The sequence below is a fragment of the Hyperolius riggenbachi genome, chromosome 3, assembly GCF_040937935.1.
Source record: "Hyperolius riggenbachi isolate aHypRig1 chromosome 3, aHypRig1.pri, whole genome shotgun sequence".
NCBI lineage: Eukaryota > Metazoa > Chordata > Amphibia > Anura > Hyperoliidae > Hyperolius > Hyperolius riggenbachi.
The window spans coordinates 68,059,627-68,082,620 of NC_090648.1; the positions used below are offsets into that span (position 1 = coordinate 68,059,627).

The window sequence follows — 22,994 nt, forward strand, 5'->3', positions numbered from 1 at the left end:
CTGCACGTTCTTCAGAACGTGCAGCATACTATAGCGTTCCAGCGGCTTAAGCCGCGTTAGACTGTTTGCACATGCTCAGTGTTGGGGCGGGGAGAGGCTGCTACGTAGCCGCGCACATGGCTACTCAATATGCACTGCACTGGTGGCCGCTGATTGGCTGGCGGTACCACGTGATGCGGAGTGTTTCACTCCGCATCACGTGGTCCCACCGGCCAATCAGCGCCACTCTCACTGCCCTAATGCGGAAAGAGCCGCTTAACACGGCTCACTCAACGGCCTCTACCAACACCGGCAGGCGTTGCGTTAGGGGACATTATGCGACCATAACGTCCACTATAACGCAACGTCCCGGTGTGTAACTAGCCTTAAAACAAAATGTGCTACCACACATATTATTTGCCCATTTGTCCCGGTTACCACAGTACAGTGTATGGCGACAATATTTTATTAAAGAGGAACTGTAACGACAAAACGGCCCCTGGGGGGGTACTCACCTCGGGTGGGGGAAGCCTCAGGATCCTAATGAGGTTTCCCACGCCGTCCTGCGTCCCTCGGGGGTCTCGCTGTAGCCCTCCGTACAGCGGTGACGCAATATTTACCTTCCTGGCTCCTGCGCAGGCGCTCTGATGCCTCTCGGCGCCGAAGTAGGCGGAAATACCCGATCGCCGTCGGGTCTGCTCTACTGCGCAGGCGCAAGTTTCCGGCGCCTGCGCAGTAGAGCGGACCCGACGGAGATCGGGTATTTCCGTCTATTTCCGTGCCGAAAGTCGCCACAGCGCCCCCGCTGGAGCCAGCAAAGGTAAATATTGAACTGACAGTCGGCACAGTCGCCGGCTGTTCGGAGGGCTGCGGCGAGACCCCCGTGGGACAGAGGACGGCGTGGGAAGCCTCATTAGGATCCGGAGGCTTCCCCCACCCGAGGTGAGTACCCCCCAGGGGAGGTTTTTGTTGTTACAGAGTCTCTTTAAGTATAAATATTATAAGGAAGGGTGCATTTTTCAGTTTTGCATTCGTTTACGCTATACCACTAATAACAAGCCTTTATTTGCAAAAAAAAGAAGAAAAAAAAGAAAAAAGTAATATACACTCACTACATACATATTAAAAAGTTGAGTCCCTAAGCTATGTTTTTTTTTTTTTTTACAAGTGTAGTATTTTGGTAACTTTGGGAGAGTGGGGAAGGTAAGGGGCTAATTAATAGGGGATTTAATGCATTGTGTGTTTATTCTTACTATTTGGCCACTAGATGTCGCGATCGCAGCAAGGTACATATATCTACATCCCTGAGGCGAATATGAAGTCTCACGGGGCATAGATATACTGTACTGAATCCAGCAACAGGATAATCATCCAGGAAGGTAAAAACTTATGCTGGGTACACACGTTACGTTTTTTAGTGCGATTCTCCGACCCGATCGTTTTTGCGGCACGATTCCGCACTCGATTCTGGGCTCGATTTTCTCATCGTCATTCGTTTTCTTATCTTTCCATTCACTGCTATGAGAACTCGAGCACGGAAACGATCGGGAGCAATATTGGACATGACGGATTTTATCTATCGATCACACAAAAAAATGTAACATGTGTACCCAGCATCAGCCTTTTACAAAAAGAATCTCCAAAACCCAACAGTGCTGATGGCTTATCTCCATAAGCACATTAACAGGGCTCTGTGTACTTTGGTTGGAGCAGTGTTGTATCTGGAGAACCAGAACAGTAAAGAGTCTTCTATAAACAGAACAGTAGAGAATCCTCTAAAGCTCAATGCAGACAGGACTCTGGTGGGAATCAGTCAGGACCTCGGTGCAGACAGGTCTCTGGTGGGAATCAGTTAGGACCCCGATGCTGCAAGGCAGTAGTATGAACCACATAGATGAGAACACAGCAGGTGGGTTTGAGCTCACCTCTATATGCTGGAACATGTATGGGTGGTTGCAGATCTTCCTAAGCTGCATGATTGTGTTCATCAGGGTCTTCGTACCACCTTTACCCTACAGAATGAAGACAGTCACGTTATTCACCTTCAGGGTGGGACATGGTGAGCGGCCTAAGAGGATCTAACTAGGACCAGCAGTCATACCTTTTTATCCTTCTCTGAGCCGTCTGTCAGGAGAACACCCTTGGCCTGCATGTGCCGGTACAGCACCCTTTGTAATGACGACATGTCACATTTAATGACGTATTCAACCTAGAAAGCAAAAAATAAATAAATAAATTGCATCTTACAGTGACAAGACTGTTACAGATAGAATAGCAACTGGTTACTCTTCCTGTCCAAGAGGGAGGAGTCAACAGAAGAGACAACATACTCAAAAACCGACCCTTACAATCTCAGGAGACATCTGAACTAGTATATGCTGTCAATATCAACGCTACTACTGTAATATGCTCACATCTGATTATTCATAGGCATCTTTAACCACTTGCCGACCGCGCACTCATAACGCGCGTCGGCAAAGTGGTAGCTGCAGGACCAGCGACGCAGTATTGCGTCGCCAGCTGCAGGCTAATTAATCAGGAAGCAGCCGCTCGCGCGAGCGGCTGCTTCCTGTCAATTCACAGCGGGGGGCTCCGTGAATAGCCTGCGGGCCGCCGATGGCGGCTCGCAGGCTAAATGTAAACACAGGCAGATCGGCGATCCCCGGCCAATCAGCGGCCGGGGATCGCCGCCATGTGACAGGGGACGTCCTGTCACTGGCTGCACAGGACGGATAGCGTCCTGTGCAGCCCCGATCACCGGGGATGACAGGTAGGAGAGGGAGGGGGGGAATTTCGCCACGGAGGGGGGCTTTGAGGTGCCCCCTCCCCCGCAACATGCCAGCCAAGAGGAGCGATCAGACCCCCCCCCCCTGCACACCATCCCCATAGGGGGGAAAAAAGGGGGGCGATCTGATCGCTCTGCGTGCTGCCTGATCTGTGCTGGGGGCTGCAGAGCCCACCCAGCACAGATCACATAATACTGCGCTGGTCCTTAAGGGGGGGTAAAGGGTGGGTCCTCAAGTGGTTAATAGGATGTCTATTGATAAATTACAGAAAAACTTGGTGGGGTGGGGTTTGATGTTACCCAGTAAAGGTGATTTTCCTCCATGGCCCAGCTCCATGGATCCCTCCCTATCTGGGTGCCAAAACTGCCAACTTCAACTGCCGTAGTGGCTCTGTCCTCTTACCACATGAACGCAAACTCCCTTCCTCCCCAGCCACTCCATTTTCCTTAACCACCCGATGGGTCTGGCCCCTTAAGGACCAAAGCCATTCTTTCCCCATTAGTAAACAGTGATCATAGCCAATGAAATTAGCCCCTGACCAGCAGGACAGCCATTTGCCCTAAGAAGATATATACTGCAGTCCTGCAATAATGGCCATTAGCCCATCACAGTATTTTTCCACTAAAAAAGGTTCACAGGGGCTTTAATGGATAGTTCAGCTTTAACCACATAAGCAAACATCTGGCGACCTCTTGTTGGCATTCACCAATCCTATGAACCGCTCAGCCGTAATTTTTCCTACATGGGATAACATACCTTTTCTGGCAGCTGAGCCTCCACTTCTTTCTTAAGCCTTCGAAGCAAGAATGGCCGGAGAACTTTGTGCAGACGACGAATAATCAGAATGGTTTCTTCTTCATTTAAATCCACCTGTGATGGAAAGACGAAGAAAAGACTGTGTATAAAAGTGACAAGGAAGAAAGAGAAGCCACACCTAGTAGACAGGAGGGCCCTGGACAACTAAACCCAAGCAATTCTACAAAACAAGGTTAAGGTGGACCGAAACTCTTGCACAGGACACAAGGAAAACGGAAAGAAATCCACCCTGTGTGTTTTTTGAGAGAATAGCCTGTCTAATTCCCTCTTATCTTCAAGTGTAATGTGATCTCTAAGCCGTGTCAGCACAGAAATTATCAGTCCTCGGCAGACACAGTTAAGATGTAAACACTGGATGTTATCCCCTTTGTCTGCTTCCATGAAAGCAGGAAGTAGTCACACTGCATATTTATTGCAGGAGTTCTATAAGCCATACCAAAGAAATGTTTTTCTTTAAAGGTTATGTGGTTTATCTTTTACAGCAGAGAGGAAGTTCTGAGTTCAGGTCCGCTTTAAACCCCTTGGCGGTATGATTCTTTCCGGATTTTAGGGTCTTAAAGCGGTACAATTTTTTTGCATGTTTTTTAGACCCTAAAACCAGAAAGAAAAAAAAAAAATCATGCTGCTAGGGAGATCTGCAGCAGCCCAGCACTAACTCACCTACCTGGGATCCAGGGCTGCAGTTTTCTCTCCGTCCTCTGGGTGCCACTGTAACCCTATAGTAAGATTGCCGGCTGTCGTCATGACGACATGTGGCAGTCTCACCAGGGGGAAGAAGAGCCTTGGAGGAGAGGAATAATAATGGCAGAAGACATCGGGATCCCCCAGGAGGTGAGTGAAAAATGCCCACTGCACGAATTGCTTTGCATAGACCTCCAGCGGCTACCATGAGTTCAGCTCGGGGTTACCGCTCCTGGCATGTTTTTTCCACCCAGAGCTGGACTCATAATTACCACTAAGGAGGTTGAGAGGATCCCAAAGGTCTTTTCATTTACCATATTAGTGCTATCCCTTACTCCAATCAGAAGAACAAAGTACTAGAATAGGTTCCCCCCTTTCCTGAGGCCAAGGTGAAGCTTCTATTAACCCCTTTAGGACCACAGTGGTTAACCCCCCTAAAGACCAGACTCTTTTTTCATAATTGGCCACTGCAGCCCCTCCCCTCCCCCTTTTCCCCCACCAACAGAGCTCTCTGTTGGTGGGGTCTGATCGTCCCCCCAGTGTTTATTTTTTTAATATTTATGTTGTCATTTTTATAAAAATGTTTACCATTTCCTTTTTTTCTCCCCTCTTCTTAATCCCTTCCGTCCCCCCAGCTGGCCAATCACGGCGATCGGCTGTCATAGGCTTCTGCCTATGAGAGCCAATCACTTTCTTGTCCCCCAGGGGGACAGCTGTGTCACACGGCTGTCCCCAGTGCAGCGCTGCTGCTGATCGCAGCGCTGCACAGTGTAAATAGACGGCGATCACGCCAACAGTCTCCCGAGCGGCAATAGCCGCTCGGAGACTGAAGACGGGGCGGAGCTCCGCCTCCCGAGAAGGAGATGCCCGCAATCTCCTTCAGTAGCTGGCTCCAGGACCTGACGCCAATTGGCGTTAGGCGGTCCTGGGGCTGCTGCCGCGGCAACGCCTGTTGGCGTGGAGCGGACTCAGAATAGTTAAAGAGACTCTGTAACAAAATTTTCAGCCTTAGTTCTTCTATCCTATAAGTTCCTTTGCCTGTTCTAATGTGCTCTGGCTTACTGCAGCCTTTCCTAATTGCACAGTAGCTGTGTTATCTCTGTTATATGATCTAATCTCTCTTCTGTCGGCAGAGGCTGGAATGTGTAGAATGTGCTGCACTGCTTGTCATTGACAGAAGCTAGCTATACACACCCCCTCCAGGCTCTGTATGACTCACACACTCTGCTTATGTGAGCCTACCACAAGCTGGTTAGTTTGTTTGTAAACACTGCCTAAAACTGGCAATTACAAGCCAGGTTTGCAGCAGAGAGTGGCAGAAACAGCACAGAGAGGCCCAGGAGAACATAATGAATACAATGGTATGCTTTTTGCTGTAAAAATTTTAGAGTACAGATTCTCTTTAAAGTATCAGCTTACCTTCTCTCCAGTCATGGCAAACGGAGCATTGAACCACTGTTCAAACGTGCTACAACTCTTGAAGATGGTTGGGAGCAGGAAATTCAAGAGAGCCCACAGCTCAGGGAGCTTGTTCTGCAGCGGAGTCCCCGTGAGAAGCAGGCGGCGCGGGGCCACGTAATGAGTGTTTAAGACCTGCGTCAGTTTACAGTGATGGTTCTTCATGCGGTGACCTTCATCGACAATCATATACTTCCAACGGATCTAAAATGGCAAAACCCAAGGATGAAAACCAGCCCCGTCATCACAATTGCATCATGCAGCTTGAATAATGGAGGAAATACATTGCCATTACCTTGGCCAGTATGTGCTTGTCCTTGATGATATATTCATATGTAGTGAGCAGCACATTAAATTTCCCACTGCGGAGTTGAGGAACAAACGCACGACGAGCAGCAGGAGATCCCTGGAGAAGACATTACAAAGAGCACTTCAGTCTGAATAGTACTGGGGGGGGTGGAGGTGCCCAAAAATAGGTAATGAAACAAAAAAGAAGGTGGAGGGGGGTGTCTTTACCACTCCAGATGCAAGAACCCAAACCACAGAGTAAATGTAATAAGAATATTTATTCAGCATGATTAAAAGGACAATGCATTTCACGGGTCTCAGCCCGCTTCTTCAGGTCAATACAAATGCCTACAAACAAAAACTACCCCACAGTGCTGCACCATTTGGCTCCTGGTCTCTACTTGTCATACAGGTGACCATGGTATCCCCACAGTAACCACCTTTTCCACTTCAGTCTGAAGACCTCTCAGGTACAAACCTCAATAACTAAAACAACGCCAACTGGTGACGTCAGAGACATATATGAAACGGAGATGACGTTGGATACCTACAAGGTTATGTAAATTCCAATGTACAACATCCAAACTGGAGATTACCTAACTGTTTTATTAACAATTTATGTTGTTATATATACTAGCTTTATTTGTATATCTGCATTGTGTTTAATAAAAACTTTATTGATGAAAAAAAATAACTAAAACAACATGCTACAAAAAAAGTTCAATAATCCTTTTATCTTACCTTGTATGACACTTTCACCACAGATGGCCCCCACTTGTCAAACTCATAAACCCAGTTAGAAAGAGTCCTGGAAGCAAAGGAAAACTCAAATCAGAAAAAAACATTGTTTTTTCCACGACATACATAGCCAAGTACCATAAACCCTGAATATGCAATGTTTAGCATACCCCCAATTCAAAATACCTGGTAGGTGCACTTGTTTAGAGGGAGTATGAAGGATCTGAAGTGGTGGTGGTGTAGATGGCATGTAATTGAGTGGTGGGGTTGGCTACAGGGATGGGTGACATGATGTGGATGCACCGTAGTGGTGATGGTAAGGGTATAGAGGGACAGATAAACAGAAAGAGGCAATCGCTCAGATCTGATGAAGGCGCAGAGCGCCGAAACGCGTCATGACGCTACACGCACCACGACAATAGGCCCCGCCCACCGCCTCGCAAGACGAGCCTCCTGTTAACACCGGACACGCCGCTACTGGCCACAGCGCGTGCAGCCTGCCGCAGAGGGGTAGAGCGGGTGGCTTACCCGCAGATAAGCGCTTTTTAATTCTTCCTCTTGTAAGTATTCACTTGTTATGCGCAAATAAAGTCCTACCTGGTTAACGCACTTAGAGCGCTCCTTCTTCTCTTAGTTATGCAGTAGGCAAGACAAACGCTCTCCTGCCTGCTCACCCCCGGTGGTGAGGACTAGATGCATATCTAGCACAATACTGGAATAATGGCCCAAAAAAAGGGTTGTTTTTTTTCAATGGACAAGACAAAATCCTCCTGTTGAATACTGAACAAGCTACCTTCCATTTTTTCTAAGACAACATAACAGACATCTATTGATTTTTCATTCGTCTCCTTCTTTAGTGACAAAACCGCCAACATCAGGAAAAGCTTCACCCAGCAGCCTCCTCTCTCCATACAAACCCCAAAACGTATATTCCTCTTAACTATGTTCTCGCCGCTATCTGAACTCACTGTCTCCTCCCTCATCTCTAAATCATGTCCCAATACTTGCCCCCTTCACTCCATTCCGTCTCACCTCATTACCCACCTATCCTCTACCAATACACCTGACTTATTTTATTGTCCCTCTACAACCTCTCTCCCCCCAATGGCATTTTTCCTTCCACACTCAAGCAAGTCCTCATCACAAATTCCAGATTTTAAAAACACGACCTTCGGTACTTAGTGGAATAGAGACCTCCCTTCATACTGTGGACTTTGTGGGTGGTGTTTACCTTTAACCCAACAAAATGGAACACAATGGCCTCGATTCATCATTGTCTTTGAGATAACTTTTTCCAGTTTGTTAAATTACCGAATTCAAAGTTTAGCGATTTCTAGTTGTATTCATCAAGGTTTTTCGGCATTCGGTGTGAATTCGATAACAATTCGGTAACCATTCGGTAACGTGTCGATATTTCCATTTTACAGCGGTAATTTAACACAAGGCCATAAGATTCCCATGGAATTGTGGGTAAAAGGCAGTCCTTTGAGCACTACGTAGCAACATTCTGAATAGGGCTTAACACCTGGACCAGGATTGGTTGGGACAATCCCACAATTTGATAGGAGCCTTTTCTAAAAAATTATAGTGCAGCTAGCAAATTAGTTAACCCTGGCACTGCCTGTGTTCTCTTACAAGATGATTCAAGAGAAATGCAGATGTCGTGTTATAGCAAATAAATCTATTCTCTTACAAATTTATATGGTTGCAGACCTTATTCTTGCCCTTCTGCGCCTTTGAATCACTCTCAGCTGATACATAACTACTTCAAATGGCTCCATCTTCTCTGTCAGCAATGATCTGACAGGAATAACAACAGAGCAGTGAAGGAGATAACTAATCCTAAATGTAACGCTAAACCACGCCCACTTTCTTTTTCATGAATTGCACTTTCTTCCGTTTTAGCGAATCGTTACCGAATCGTTAACGTATGTTCGCTAACAGCTGTAGATAACTTTGATGAATCCTGAAATGAAGTTAACAAATTTGGTATTTTACCAAACTGTTGTTAACAAATTTGCTAAGTGTTGATGAATCGAGGCCAATATCCAGCTCAGGGAAGCAGCATAGTGTTACTTACGACAGTGGCACTATGATGAGGAAAGGCCCATTGATGCGCTTGTGTTCCATGAGGTAAGTGATCAGGGCAATGGTCTGTATAGTCTTCCCCAGACCCATCTCATCAGCCAGGATACCATTCAGGTTGTTATTGTAGAGAGACACTAGCCATTCCAGGCCCTTGACCTGTAAGCAGTAATGGTGCAATGTGTTATAAATGAAAAAAATAAATACATATGAAAGATTTTTAAAGAGAGGAACCATCATTTCTGACAAACATGAGCACTTTTTTGTACAGGTAAAATTAATTGCACTATATTTAATGCCTTTACATGTTGCGCTTCCTGTTTCCTCTGGAGCACGTCCTGTCTCTGGTTTAGACAACACTTTTCAGCTCTTTTACCAGAGGTTACACTGAACCCAATTCATCCTGTTCAGAGGACAACGTATTGTTAGGTAAACTAAGCCGCATGTACACTAAAATAAAAAAAAAAAAAAAAAACAACAAAACCCAAGAACAGGTAGGATTCATATTCTCTTCAGGAGACACCACTCAACCTCATACTCACATCCAGAAGAAAAAAAAAAGTATCCTTAGTAATCCCAGTAAAACAACTACCCATACTGCATGGAGTAGGTACAAAATGAATGTTTTATTAATGACAAAAAACTCACTTACAGAAATGATTAAAACCAATAAAAAACATCCCCTTATCTGATTATAATCAGAGCGACCTCCCCATAAATTATTTATACAATATCTAATCTGAGATAAGCAATACATCACTAGGGTAAGCCACAAAAGGCTGCGATATAAGATCACACCATCACTAAAGTGCAATTATGCAGAGGTGCAGGTTCAATAAAGTGCTTGAAAAAAATGCAAATGTGCGAAAACCAGAAAATGCTAAAAATGTGAATAAAAAAATTGATATACAAAAAAAATGGCAAAAATACAAAATATTGCTGGGCAAAGAAGGGGGAGAAAGATCACACTGGACAATTGAACATGCAATGTGGCAGTATAGCCATATGTTGTGCAACGCCACACAAAAAGTTATTGTGATTAGTAATACAATTTAATCCAAAATAGTTATGGCAGCGTAGTCAGACTGTGCACAAAGATACGCTGCTATAATGCCAAAACCAAACAATTATACTTTGTTCTCTGGTTGAACTCGATGGACGTGTGTCTTTTTTCAACCCAAATAACTATGTGACTTTATATAGCTTCCATATGCCAATATAGATTAACCCATCTATATACCAGTGATCTGGCTGTTGTGAAATGCCGGTGGAGTAATAAAAAGGTGCAGGAGTGGGGGATCTGCTCCTGCACCATTCTATACCTGGGTAAGCCTTTTTATTATTCCACCGGCATTTCACAACAGCCAGATCACTGGTATATAGATGGGCTGATCTATATTGGCATATAGAAGCTATATAATTGTTTGGTTTTGGCATTATAGCAGCGTATCTTTGTGCGCAGTCTCACTACGCTGCCATAACTATTTTGGATTAAATTGTATTACTAATCACAATAACTTTTAGTGTGGTGTTGCACAACATATGGCTATACTGCCACTTTGCATGTTCAATTGTCCAATGTGATCTTTGTCCCCTTCTTTGCCCAGCAGGATTTTGTATTTTTGCTATTTTTTGTATATCAATTATTTCACATTTTTTTTGCATTTTCTGGTTTTCGCACATTTGCATTTTTTCCAAGCACTTTATTGAACCTGCACCTCTGCATAATTGCACTTTAGTGATGGTGTGATCTCATATCGCAGCCTTTTGTGGCTTACCCTAGTGATGTATTGCTTATCTCAGATTAGATATTGTATAAATCATTTATGGGCAAGTTTCTCTGATTATAATCAGATTAGGGGATTTTTTTTAATTAGTTTTAATTATTTCTGTAAGTGTGTTTTTTTGGCATTAATAAAATATTAATTTTGTACCTACTCCATGCAGTATGGGTAGTTTTACTGATATTACTAAGGGTACTTTTTTCTTCATGTGAGTATGTATTGATATTGCCCTGCCATAGTAATCAGCAATATATGAATATGCTCAACTAACGGGACTATGTGAGAGTAAGAGGGTAGCAGTGGTGGTAGTGATTGGCAAAGTTCCATCTAGCTTGTGTACAAAGCTTAACCCGTAGGTTCAGCACCTGATTACTACGGCAACTATCCTGTGTACGCACTTACACAAACATGTCTGGCAGCTAAAGCAGAGCAACGTGTTCTGTTGCTATGGAGGGGGAAGAAGGGAACATGACATGGGGTGCATAAGAGTGGCTGGGTAAGGAGTGGAACAATATTGCTGTCCATCAACAATCCAGAATGGCGAATCTTTCAGCGAGCAAGGTTTCCTAACAGCCATGTGACTTGCTATTGCCCTCACCTGGTACTGTTTGAGAACTCCATTTACTAGCAGGCTGGATTGCTTGTCCACTCTCTCGCTCACAGCATGAGCCACAGCATAGTAAGACTGCGGACCTGTGGGTTCAGCGTGAGATATGCTGTACTCGTCGTCTTCATCCTGCCGGGCGCACCTGGGGACAGGAAATGGGAGAAAAGTTACACGACCTCAGATGGAGGTATTGCATTGTATGTAGAATTCCAGTGTACTGGCACAGCTGCTGAGTAGCTGGTGAACCACTGAACACTCACGCTATAATCTCCCTAGCGCAAGCCTCAGATACATCATCACTGTCCGGATCGGCAAGCTTCTTCTCTTCCACCGCTGTCTGGCTTGAGACTGGGGTTGAAGTCTGGTCCTCTTCCTCCTCCTGCATAAACACAAGCAGCACCAAGTACTTAAATAGAGGTACCCACTTTATGCAGCACAAGATGAAACATGATAATACACTGAAAGCTAAGGCCCTGCACCATACTAAGCTTTCATTTAGAGTGAACCCGAAGGGAGAGGGACATGGAGACTGCCACATTTATTTCCTTTAAAAACAATTCCAGTTGCCCGACAGTCCTGTTGATCTTCTGAGATCAGTAGCGTCAGTCACCACCCTGAAATAAACATGCAACTAACTAAGTCAGACTTGAGTCAGAGACAGAGCACCTGATCTGCATGCTTGTTCAGGGTCTATGGCTAAAAGTACTAGAGGCAGATATTCAGCAGGACAGCCAGGCAACTTGCATTGTTTAAAAGAAAATAAATATGGCAGCCTCCATATCAATTTCTATATCACATTTGTAAAAGAGGCTCTAAGGAGTGTACAGAGCAAAGAATGAAAAGCATATTTTTCTGTAATGGAAATCTGCAGAGCAGTTAAAAGCTTTACAAACATTAAACATGCATAGTATAGTCACAGTGTTTATGGGGATTACAGCACGCCAAAAGAGTAGTGACCATTTCTTTTCCGTGCAGACATTAAAAGGACAACTGTAGGGAGGCTGCCATGGTTTTTTTTTTCCTTTTATGCAATACCAGATGCCTGGCTGTCCTGCTGATCCTCTGTCTCTAATACTTTTAGCCATGAACCCTAAGGGACCATTCACACTTCAGCTGGAATCGCGCGATTCCCGCTCAGCGCAAAACGCTAGCGGTTTGTAAAAACCGCTAGCCCATGTAAACCTATGGCAGTGTTCTCACTGCCGCGTTTGTAGTTCACGTTAACCGCAAACTCGTAACATGCAGCGTTTTGCGATTAGCATGCATAGCACCGCTAATCGCGATCGCTCCCAAAACGCTGCAATGTCCAGTGATTTTTCACTCCCGCAAAACGCTAGCGGTAATCGCTGGCGTTTTGCGGTTTTAGGTGTGAATGGGGCCTAAACAAGCATGCAGATAAGGGGTTTTCGACATTAATGTCAGAACTAACAATATTAGCTGCATGCTTGTTTCTGGTGTTATTCAGACACTACTGCAGCCACCTAGATCAGCAGGAATACCAGGCAACTGGTATTGCACACAAAAAAAAAAAAAAAACCCATATGGCAGCCTCCCTACAGTTGTCCTTTAAAGTGAACCGGAGGAGAGAAGAATATGGAGGCTGCCATATTCAATTCCTTTTAAACAATACCAGTTGCCTGGCAGCCCTGCTGATTTATTTGGCTGCACTAGTGTCTGAATAACACCAGAACCAAGCATGCAGCCAATCTTGTCAGATCTGACAATTTCAGAAACACCTGATCTGCTGCATGGTTGTTCAGGGTCTATAGCTAAAAGTATTAGAGGCAGAGGATGGGCAGGATAGCCAGGCAACTGGTATTGGTAAAAAAAAAATATGGCAGCCTCCATATCTCTCACCTCGGGTCCACTTCAACACAACATCCGTAACTGAGGCATTCAGTAAGGCTAGGGTCCCAGTGGGAGTTGAGTTGCATCACAGTCAATGAAAGTATGCTTCGCTGTCAACTAGCACATTGTACCGTAAGGCACTGCATGCGGTTATACTGCAGCTGCTGCACTGTGAAAGTCACATAGGTGGTGCACTGAAGAACAGATTCTAACTCTATAATCTTATCTCACCTCTTCCTCCTCCTCAGATCCACTTTCCTCGCTGTCTGATCTCGGAGCAACTTCATACCTGTTAAAGAACGGTTTAAGATTTAAAAAAATATATGTCTAATTAGTGTGATCACATTAGCAAACACTCCAAGCAATGGTGCTGTGGGGGAGTCTACAAGTCAATCCATGAAGAGAGAGAAAAAAAAGAAAAAAAACATAATGCCAGCAACTTTAAATAGGAGATACTGGGCAGGACATAAAACTTAAAGGACCATCATCACAGAAAATGTAAAACGCATGGAAACATGCAAATAAGAAGTACGTTTGTTCCAGAGTAAAATGAGCCATAAATTACTTTTCTCCTATGTTGCTGTCACTTACAGTAGGTAGTAGAAATCTGACAGAACCAACATGTTTTGGTCTAGTCCATCTCTTCATGGGGGATTCTCAGCATGGCCTTTATTCTTTATAAAGACAATCTCTGAAAAGGATTTATACAAAGATGCTGGCCAGCCTTTGTGCTCTCTGCACATTTTTTTGGGGCAGTTGGATTGAGCAACTGCTATTCGGCAAGTGCTTTTGAAAATAACGGAAACAGTGAGAATCTCCCATCAGGAGATGGGCTTGTCCAAAACCTTCGGCCAGTCGGTTCTGTCAGACAGCAACATAGGAGAAAAGTAATTTAGGTCTCATTTAACTGTGAAAGAAATGTACTTCGTTTTTGTATGTGTTTATATGTATTTAAAATATTATGATTTTCGCGATAGTGGTCCTTTAAAGCGAACCTGAGATCAAAGGAAAGAAGGAATGTATACATACTGGGGGCTTCCTCCAGCCCCCTTCAGGCTGATCGGTCCCTTGCTGTTATCGTCCGCCTCCTGGATCCTCCACTACTGCTCCCGGTAATCCAGGCAGTTGGGATGTAGTGCGCATACACAGGCCGGCCGCACACCCCTGGCCTAGCCTCCGCAGGCACAGTACGCTCCCAGCCGTGCAACAGGGAAGCTCGCACGGGCAGACTGCACCGACTGGTCCAATTACCGGGAGCCATAATTCCAGGAAGCAGAGAGGACAGCGAGACACCGATCAGCCTGAAGGGGGCTGAAGGAAGCCCCAGGTATGTATACATTTCTTCTTGCCTTTGACCTAAAGTACACTTTAAACAGAACAGATGCAATAGTTGGGTTTGGCAATGATGGGAGGACCAGAACCTGCGGCCCGATATGAGTTAAGATTGCAGTCCGTTAATACCTAGGAGTGCTTGTCAGTGCTTCCCCAGCTGCTATTTTCAGAACAACATTACACCCTTAGTGAAACTCGCCCAAACCAAGTTAACTACATGGACAAAGTTACCGCTATCTGTGATGGGACGCATAAGTCTGATAAGAATGGTTCTGCTGCCTAAAGTCCTGTACGTGTTACACAATTCTACTTATATTCCCATGTCGTCCTTTAAGCAATTTAGATCCGTATCTATAGTTTGGCATAAAACAAGGGCCAAGTTACGCTATCAAATATTACAATGTCCCGTTGATCTGGAGAAAGCGCAGCATTACCTGCCTTTCAGATTGATTACCTCGCATCACAGCTAGAACAAAAGTTTCCCATCGGTTTGTTACAAATTCCTTATTTGCCATAGAACTTTTGGTTATTCCTCAACAGATAAGTCCCTTAATCTTCTCTTTGCCCTTTTAAAAGGCTCCCTTACTCAACTGAATCCTTCTAGCTCAATCCTTATTCAAGCCAAGAAAATCTGGCAGAATGTTAGTAAATGGCTTCCCTTTTACTCCTGGGAATATTACACTCCTCTGTGGCAAAATCCACTACTGCCTGAACTTAAGCTGGAAGACCTTTCCGCTTGGGCAAACAAGGGTATACTGTACCTAGGTCAACTTCTCAATAATACCCAATTGATCCCTTTTGCCATCCTCCAGTCCCAGTACTCTGTACGCGAAGCACAAATATACATGTACCTGCAACTAAGACATGCTTTGGGATCCAAGTTCCCTCGAGGTTTCCGGCATACAGGTACCTCTCTGGTTCTTGAACGTCTTAAAGAGAACCCGAGGTGGGTTTGAAGAATATTATCTGCATACAGAGGCTGGATCTGCCTATACAGCCCAGCCTCTGTTGCTATCCCAAACCCCCCTAAGGTTCCCCTGCACTCTGAAATCCCTCATAAATCACAGCAACGCTGCTGACAAACAGCTTGTCAGAGCTGGCTGTGTTTATCTCTATAGTGTCAGTCTGCTGCTCTCCCCGCCTCCTGCAAAACTCCAGTCCCCGCCTGCATCCCTTCCCTCCCTGCTGATTGGAGGGAAGGGACAGGGGCAGGGACCTGAGCTATGCAGGAGGCGGGGGAGCATCTGAGACTGACACTACAGATGTAAACACATCCTCACAGCACGGCTGTGATTTATGAGGGATTGCAGAGTGCAGGGGGACCTTAGTGGGGTTTGGGATAGCAACAGAGGCTGAGCTGTATAGGCAGATCCAGCCTCTGTATGCAGATAACATTCTTTAAACACACCTCGGGTTCTCTTTAAAGTTGGTCCAATGAAAAAAAAAGCACGTAGGCACAATCTACTCTAGGTTATTGAACAGTTAGCCGGCCCCATCACTGCATCTGCTAGGTCTTAATGGACACAACTTCATGTACCTATAGATGAGAAGGAATGGGAAGACTGTTGTCTACTCGCAACAAGTCGCCTTGTATAAGAGAACGATTGACTCAGTTATATATAGTACACCAGTCTTATTTGACACCTGCTTGTATTGCCAAAATATTCCTCCTCCAAAGCCCAATCTATGCCCTAAATGTAACATTATGAATCCATCCTTCCTTCAGTTGCTGTGGCAATGCCCTCCTCTTGTGGCTTTTTGGAAACAGGTTATTGCCTGCCTACATGAGGTCATGGGTTCTCCTCTCCCCCTAGACATTCGGACCTGTATCTTGAATGTCTTAGATGAGGAAACCCCTACATTTTATAAGGTTCTTATTATTTAAACCCTGTTCGCTGCAAAACAGTGCTTTGCTTTTTGGTGGTTGTCATAGACCATATGGTTGCCCCACCATAGACTGGAAAAACAAAAAGGAATTGCTCCCTACCATATAAGAAATGTGTCTATCAACATAGAAAGTGCCCAGGTAAATATCTCAAGATTGGGGAACGCTGGCTATCCAAAATGTAACTGATGTGGTTTCACTCAACACAATATTTGTTTTATGAGCAACTAACCTAACTTTTTCTTCTCTACATTCACATATAAACTGTTACCTTTTGTTTGGTTAAAGAGACGAAGCACCCTCATGTATTTTACCATATATATCAGTGGGAACATTAGAGAGAACACCTATCATTATAGCTGAGTGTCTTTTCTGGTGTCTTTTCAAGCCCAAGCCTGCCCCCTTGTGGCTCGGCTCTAATGACTCAGCTATAATGATTCCTGAGCAAAGCCAGTCTGGGATTTTGATCAGGGCTGATAACAAGCAGGCTGAGCAGTGAATAATGAAACAGAGAGCAGGGTAGGTGTTTTCTCGAATGTTCCCACTGATATATATGGTAAAATACACAAGGGTGCTTTGTCTTTGGTTCACTTTAAAGGGATGCTTAGGTCATCCCCAAAAAATTAGTTTTACTCACCTGGCGCTTCTACCAGCCCCCTGCAGCCATCCTGTACCCTCGTAGTCTCGATCAGATGCTCCTGTCCCCCGCCGGCAGCCACTTCCATTTCCGGTGACAGGCCCGACAGGCATGGGAACGCGAGTGATTCTTTGCGTTCCTGGCTGCAATAGCGCCCTCTATACTGCTATTGCGGCCAGGAACGCGAATAATCACTAGCGTTCCCAGGCCTGCCACTGAAAACGGCAGTGGCTTCCGGCGGGGGACTGGAGCATCTGATCAAGACTACGAGGGCTCATGATGGCTGCAGGGGGCGGGTAGAAGCCCCAGGTGAGTAAAACGCTTTTTTGGGGGATGACTTAAGTGTCACTTTAAGCCTCAATGTACACGTATTCTGATGTATCTTTATTTTCCTTACAATATTATGATCGTCTTGTACTAGAAATTTGCATTACTTTTATTGTAATATTTCAATAAACCTTTGGTTGATGGGAAGAAAAAAAAATTGCAGTCTGGGGGTGGCTATTTTTCCAAAGCGCTGCAGTCTCCCAAATTACCAGCTGCACCGCCCATTTCCTGCACACCTGTAATAAAAACTGCAGCGCGATGACAGCTGGATTCTGACTAACAGACACATTTCCAACAGAAGAGTGGTAAGTGCAGGAGAAAACCAAAAATTAAAACCAATTTGTATGGTAAAAGCCCCAATGGCAACTGCACAGGTAAATGGGACAAGACATCAGTGCTCATTAGATCCAGTCATTGTCTTGAAATCTTATTTATGCCGGGTTTAATAAAACACTTTCACTCACCCAGGATTCATCTCCAGCCAGGCATCCAGCTGGCCAGCCTTAGGAGCGTCTGCACCGGTCAGGATCTTCCCGCTCTCTACATGGATCACCTTAACTGGAAGGTCACTCATCTGGCTAGTCTCATCCAGAGGCTGCAGGAACACAAGGGGAGAAGTCAAACAAACGCCACTGCTAACGTGTGTGCAACACAGTAATCACAATCCACTAACACATTCTGCTCCATCTCAGGAACTGAAATAGATCATTTTACTAAAGGCTCCTTTCACACTGTGCATCCAGTACAATGAAAGTATGCCTCGCTGCAACTGCAAACAAGCACATTGCACTGTAAATGCACTGCACCTGTGCATTATCCCAATGGGACCTGCCACAATCCATGTGATAGCCCGATAGCAATATCATTATAGCATTGGGTTATGATCCAATGATACGGTTCGTTGAGGTGCAACAGACTGTGTGAAAGGAGCCTTAGGCTAGTTACACACCAGGACGTTGCGTTTAGGGGACGTTATAAGGCACATAACGTGCCCCTAATGCAACGCCTGGTGCTCTCTGGTGTGGACGTCGGAGTGAGCCGCGTTGTGCAGCTCACTCTGGCGTCCGTGATGCCGTGATGCGTACTCTTGGACGCATGCGGCATCACGTGGTCCCGCCCGGCCAATCGCCGCACAGAGCGGCCGCTCCAGGAAGTAAACACTGCACGTCACTGAGTGCAGTGAATATTAATTAGCCATGTGCCCGGCCGCTCTCCCCTCCTCCCCAACATGACTGAGCATGTGCAAACAGTCTAACGCGGCTTAGCCGCCTATAATGCACAGCATGCAGCACTTTGCTGCGTTACAATTAACGCAACGTGGGCAGTGTGAAAAGCCCACTTGTGTTACATTGCTGTGCGTTGGGGGAGCGTTACAGGCTGCACTAACGTGCGCCTGTAACGTCCCTGTGTGCAGAAGCCTAAAGAATGAAAAGAAAAAAAAATGGCCAGTTTTTCTATAGTTCAAGAAAGTTATTACTTCGGGACTTAGAAAAAGATTTGGAAGTTCCAAAGCTCCAATCTCAGGTCAGCTGTTCCAGGAAGCCAATAGGACAAGAAAAAAAAAAAAGGTTCTTGTGCAGAATGTGCTGCCTGCCGGCAAGTTTAGATTTTCAACATAGAATATAGGTTTATCAACATGTACAGGAACATATTTTACCTCCTTTTAATTCGGATTGATGTGTGGTGCTGTGAGATATGTCACAGCACCATCTACGCCGTTCAGCATCTCGTGTCCCCCGTTCTGCTTAGCCGTAATCTTTAACTGAGCAGAGCGTCTAATATGGGTGGGGAAGAAGTGGCAGTTCCTCTCCCTAGGAATGCCCCCCTTCACTTCTCGCTGATGGTTCCTAACATCTGTGTGTATAACTGCAACTTGTGTGGGCTTAGGGAGATTGAGCTCAGTATACTGTCTTAGTGTATTATTGTTCTGAGATCAATCTCCCTAAGCCCACACAGTAGCTAACTACTATTTTTCAGAGCAAGATCAGCAGCATAATGGCTCACTTTGTCATAAGGAGAGCTCAGATAACTTCAAACCAGTCATGCTCATCCTGCAGACTTCACCCTTTTCATAAAGTAGCCTACAGTTGCAGGATGACCGCAGAAGCCGCCTGCACCCACATCTCAAGTGTGGAAGCCTAATATGATCCATGTTCCACCACCTTGTACCAGAAAGTGTGCTACATTGTATGGAAGACCACAGGCTTTTATAAACGCAGTCTCTCACCTCGCCGTCTGGTCCGAGCGCAGCCTGCTGGCCTTCGATATTCTCTAGAGGCTGGAACACAAAAGTTACAGTTAGTGAAACAAAAGCTTATCGAGGGAAGATTTACCTGCAGCCAGCCGCATGATCAGACGCCTCACCTTTTTCTTTTTCCTCCTCTTCTTCTCCTTTAGTACCTGGGCAGCTTTGTGCTGCACCACCAGCTCGGTCAGGTTGGCCACATACTCGTCAGTCTGCTGGAGGAGGTAAGCCAGGCGCTTGTCCTTCTTCTGGTCAATAAGCTTCCTGTAGCCCTCTTCATCCTCTGCCTGGGAAAGAGATGGTGATAAGTGAGCGGATATGAAACGCGAACATGCCCAAACTGCTGAGCAAACCTTTGTAAAGCAGAGCTTGTTACGTGGCGTAACTGTGCTTGTTATATTTCCTGTATTTATGAAGTGCTGACATATTGGCAGTGGTACACACCATGCAATACTCGAACAATTAAAAATGATAAAGAAACTAGTTTTCTTGGTCATTTACCGATTGGGAGTATTGGTAAACTCCAACTGGGCCTGCAGAGAACCCAGTGCAAGTTGTGAAGGGGCCAATCAGTAGGAAGGTGGGCATGAGCTGATGTGGGCGTGTTTCCTGGCAGTGGAAAGAGCAGGGCTGTGGAGTCAGAGTTGAAGTCAGAGTCGAGGAATTGGAGCGATTTTGGGTACCTGGAGTTGGTGGTTTCATAAACTAAGTAGTCGGAGTCGGAAGTCCGATGATTTTTGTACCAAATCCACAGCCCTGATAAGTATTAGACTAAGGAGTCTACATTATTTTGTGTACTTGTAGTCGGAGGTTTCATAAACTGAGGAGTCAGGCGATTTTTGTACCGACTCCACAGCCCTGGGAAAGAGGACACATGGATAGGGTAAGTCCAGCTCCTCTCCCTAATACAGCCCTGTTCCTTGGCAACCCAGAAACCCTCCCCTGCGTGCAGCCAAGGGGACATGTGGGAAACCAAACGATTGGACGCCCGGCATTTTTGTCTGATCAATGCCAGAGGTTTCATTCTTTTCCTTGCTCCAAGTATGAATTTTGAAAGAATAATGAACAATCCAAGAATCTCTACTAAGTGCATAGAAAGGATGTGAAGACGTAGAAGAGAGGATGGGGCGTGAGCACTCACCATCAGTCTGCGCATTCTCTCCTTCTCGATCCTCTCATTCTCTTTCTTCTGCTCTCGCTCTGTGTTGGCATGATAGGTAGCCACAGCCTTTGTCAGCTTCTGGATCTTCCCTGTGACAGAGCGGTGGAATTCTTTGAAATCCTTGGCGTGTTGGAGAATGCTATTCAAATATTCCTATAATAAAATAAGCAAACTATGTAAAAAAACAAACAAACCAACCAAAAAAAAAAAAAAAAAAACAAACAAAAACCAAAACCAAAAAGACCACACACAGGACACTTACTGTAAGAACAAGAAAAAAAAGAGATGTAAAAAAAAACAAAAAAAAAAAAACATTAAATTCAGCCATTATCAGCTGATCACACTGACAGGTGTCTATGGGTCCTTTAAGCCCCATACACATGCTAGGAGTGCATGCTCTATCCACTTACCCCGCCCCAGAGGAAACCCAATACTGCGCATGCACAAGGCTCACACAGGATGGTTGTGATCCTGGAGCCCTGGCGGGCCTTCGGTGGCTGACAGCACTCTAAAGCAGGGGTCCCCAACCTTTTCCGGCTCGGGGACCGCTTTCTGAGCAAATTTTTCTCTGGGGACCGGGGGGGGTCCTCGGCGATGCGCGACCTAGTGGACAGTGTCATGTGCAGTGGGTTGGGGGGGGGGGGGTGTTGCCCCAGTATAGGGAGTTTAGTTGCCCCAGTATGGCTAGTATAGTTGCCCCAGTATAGCCAGTATAGTGCCCCAGTATAGCCAGTATAGTGCCCCAGTATAGCCAGTATAGTGCCCCAGTATAGCTAGTATAGTTAGTATAGTGCTCAGTACAGCCAGTATGGTGCCCCAGTATAGCTAGTATAGTGCCCAGTACAGCCAGTATAGCTAGTATAGTGCCCAGTACAGCCAGTATAGTGCCCAGTACAGGCAGTATAGTGTACAGCTAGTATAATGCCCCAGTATAGCTAGTATAGTGCCCAGTGCAACCAGTATAGTGCCCCAGTATAGCTAGTATAGTGCCCAGTATAGCTAGTATAGTGCCCAGTACAGCCAGTATAATGCCCCAGTATAGCTAGTATAGTGCCCAGTGCAGCCAGTATAGTGCCCCAGTATAGCTAGTATTTTGCCCCAGTATAGCGCCCCAGTATGGCTAGTATAGTTCCCCAGTATGGCGCCCCAGTATAGCTAGGTGAGTGCCCAGTGTAGCGCCCTAGTATGGGTGGGTGTGTAGGTAGTGCCCCTCTCCCCCCGCGGCCACCGCTCCTGTTACCTTATGAGCGGCGGCCGCTTCCTTCCTTATAGTCCCCCAGGCGCCGCTCTCCTCTTATCGGCAGCATCTTACAGCAGCGCGTATTGCGACTGCTGTAAGGAGGGAAGGAAGCGCGTCAGCGGTTCCCATGGTAACGGCGATGCATATCGCCGCTACAGGAAGCCGCTAACGCGCATCCTTCCCTCCTTACAGCAGTCGCAATACGCGCTGCTGTAAGATGCTGCCGATAAAAGGAGAGCGGCGCCTGGGGGACTATAAGGAAGGAAGCGGCCGCCGCTCATAAGGTAACAGGAGCGGTGGCCGCGGGGGGAGGGGCGAGAGGCCAGACACGCCGCGGCCCGGTAGGAGACTGCCAACGGACCGGCAGTGGGTCGCGGCCCGGTGGTTGGGGACCCCTGCTCTAAAGTGCAAGCCAAACAATTATCCAAGGCAGATCAATGTATTAGGCCTCTTTTGCATTATACGCTGAAACACTGATGCGTTTAACATGGACATTACCTTCACCTGGGCTGCACAACAGTTGTCCATTCAGTTATAACAGACAGCAACTGATGTAGTGTAAAAGGACCTTCAGGACCATTACACACAGCCAATCTTACTTGAAAAATCGTGGCCATTTTTTGTGATCCCTCCCAAAGCGCTGCAGGCAGTGCTCTTGCAACTACAAATGCTGTAGAGTGAATGCTCCCATAGAAAGCCGCTGCACTAGCGATTTCCAGATTGCCAGCAATCAGCGTGAGGACCAACAGATTTTTTTTTGACAATTACATTTAGGTACAACCCCCCCACCCCCTTTTTTGTGTGTAAATCTGATCTAACATGCCGCTAATCCTAAAACAGAGCTGAGAGCTTTTATTTCTGTTAGACTTTTTTAGTGACTGCTTTTGCTTGATGAATTGCCATTCGAATGAGACGAGTGACCAGTCTGCTGATAATATAAAGCAAATCCGCTTTCCATAGATGCCCTACCTGATGTTTCTGCCGCCTCTTGCGCTCCTGCTCAATCTTCTGCTGCTTCTCCAGTTTCTCGGTGATGCGAGCCTCGCGCAGAGACTGGCGTTTGCTGCGTTTGTAAGCCTTGGAGTTTAGTGCAGTC

General features: G+C 45.8%; 1 protein-coding gene and 1 long non-coding RNA gene across 7 annotated transcripts in view; one reads left to right on the plus strand and one right to left on the minus strand.

Moving 5' to 3' along the window:
* LOC137562716 (uncharacterized) overlaps nucleotides 1–22,994 on the plus strand; it is a 258,806-nt gene that overhangs the window by 174,080 nt on the left and 61,732 nt on the right. The window lies entirely within an intron of this gene.
* SMARCA4 (SWI/SNF related, matrix associated, actin dependent regulator of chromatin, subfamily a, member 4) overlaps nucleotides 1–22,994 on the minus strand; it is a 105,207-nt gene that overhangs the window by 34,939 nt on the left and 47,274 nt on the right. For 2 of the 3 annotated variants that reach the window (XM_068274323.1, XM_068274321.1), the window contains 15 exons: nucleotides 22,868–22,994; nucleotides 20,638–20,811; nucleotides 19,616–19,783; nucleotides 19,479–19,529; nucleotides 17,716–17,846; nucleotides 13,302–13,359; nucleotides 11,483–11,601; nucleotides 11,214–11,364; nucleotides 8,827–8,990; nucleotides 6,750–6,816; nucleotides 6,016–6,126; nucleotides 5,682–5,924; nucleotides 3,522–3,635; nucleotides 2,081–2,188; nucleotides 1,905–1,991 (listed from right to left, as the gene is read on the minus strand). The exon at nucleotides 22,868–22,994 is cut by the window's right edge. In XM_068274323.1, coding sequence (XP_068130424.1) covers nucleotides 1,905–1,991; nucleotides 2,081–2,188; nucleotides 3,522–3,635; nucleotides 5,682–5,924; nucleotides 6,016–6,126; nucleotides 6,750–6,816; nucleotides 8,827–8,990; nucleotides 11,214–11,364; nucleotides 11,483–11,601; nucleotides 13,302–13,359; nucleotides 17,716–17,846; nucleotides 19,479–19,529; nucleotides 19,616–19,783; nucleotides 20,638–20,811; nucleotides 22,868–22,994 — 1,873 coding nt within the window. Of the gene's footprint in view, nucleotides 1–1,904; nucleotides 1,992–2,080; nucleotides 2,189–3,064; nucleotides 3,117–3,521; nucleotides 3,636–5,681; nucleotides 5,925–6,015; nucleotides 6,127–6,749; nucleotides 6,817–8,826; nucleotides 8,991–11,213; nucleotides 11,365–11,482; nucleotides 11,602–13,301; nucleotides 13,360–17,715; nucleotides 17,847–19,478; nucleotides 19,530–19,615; nucleotides 19,784–20,637; nucleotides 20,812–22,867 lie in introns of those variants that run through there. The other variant, XM_068274322.1, reaches the window with a different exon arrangement.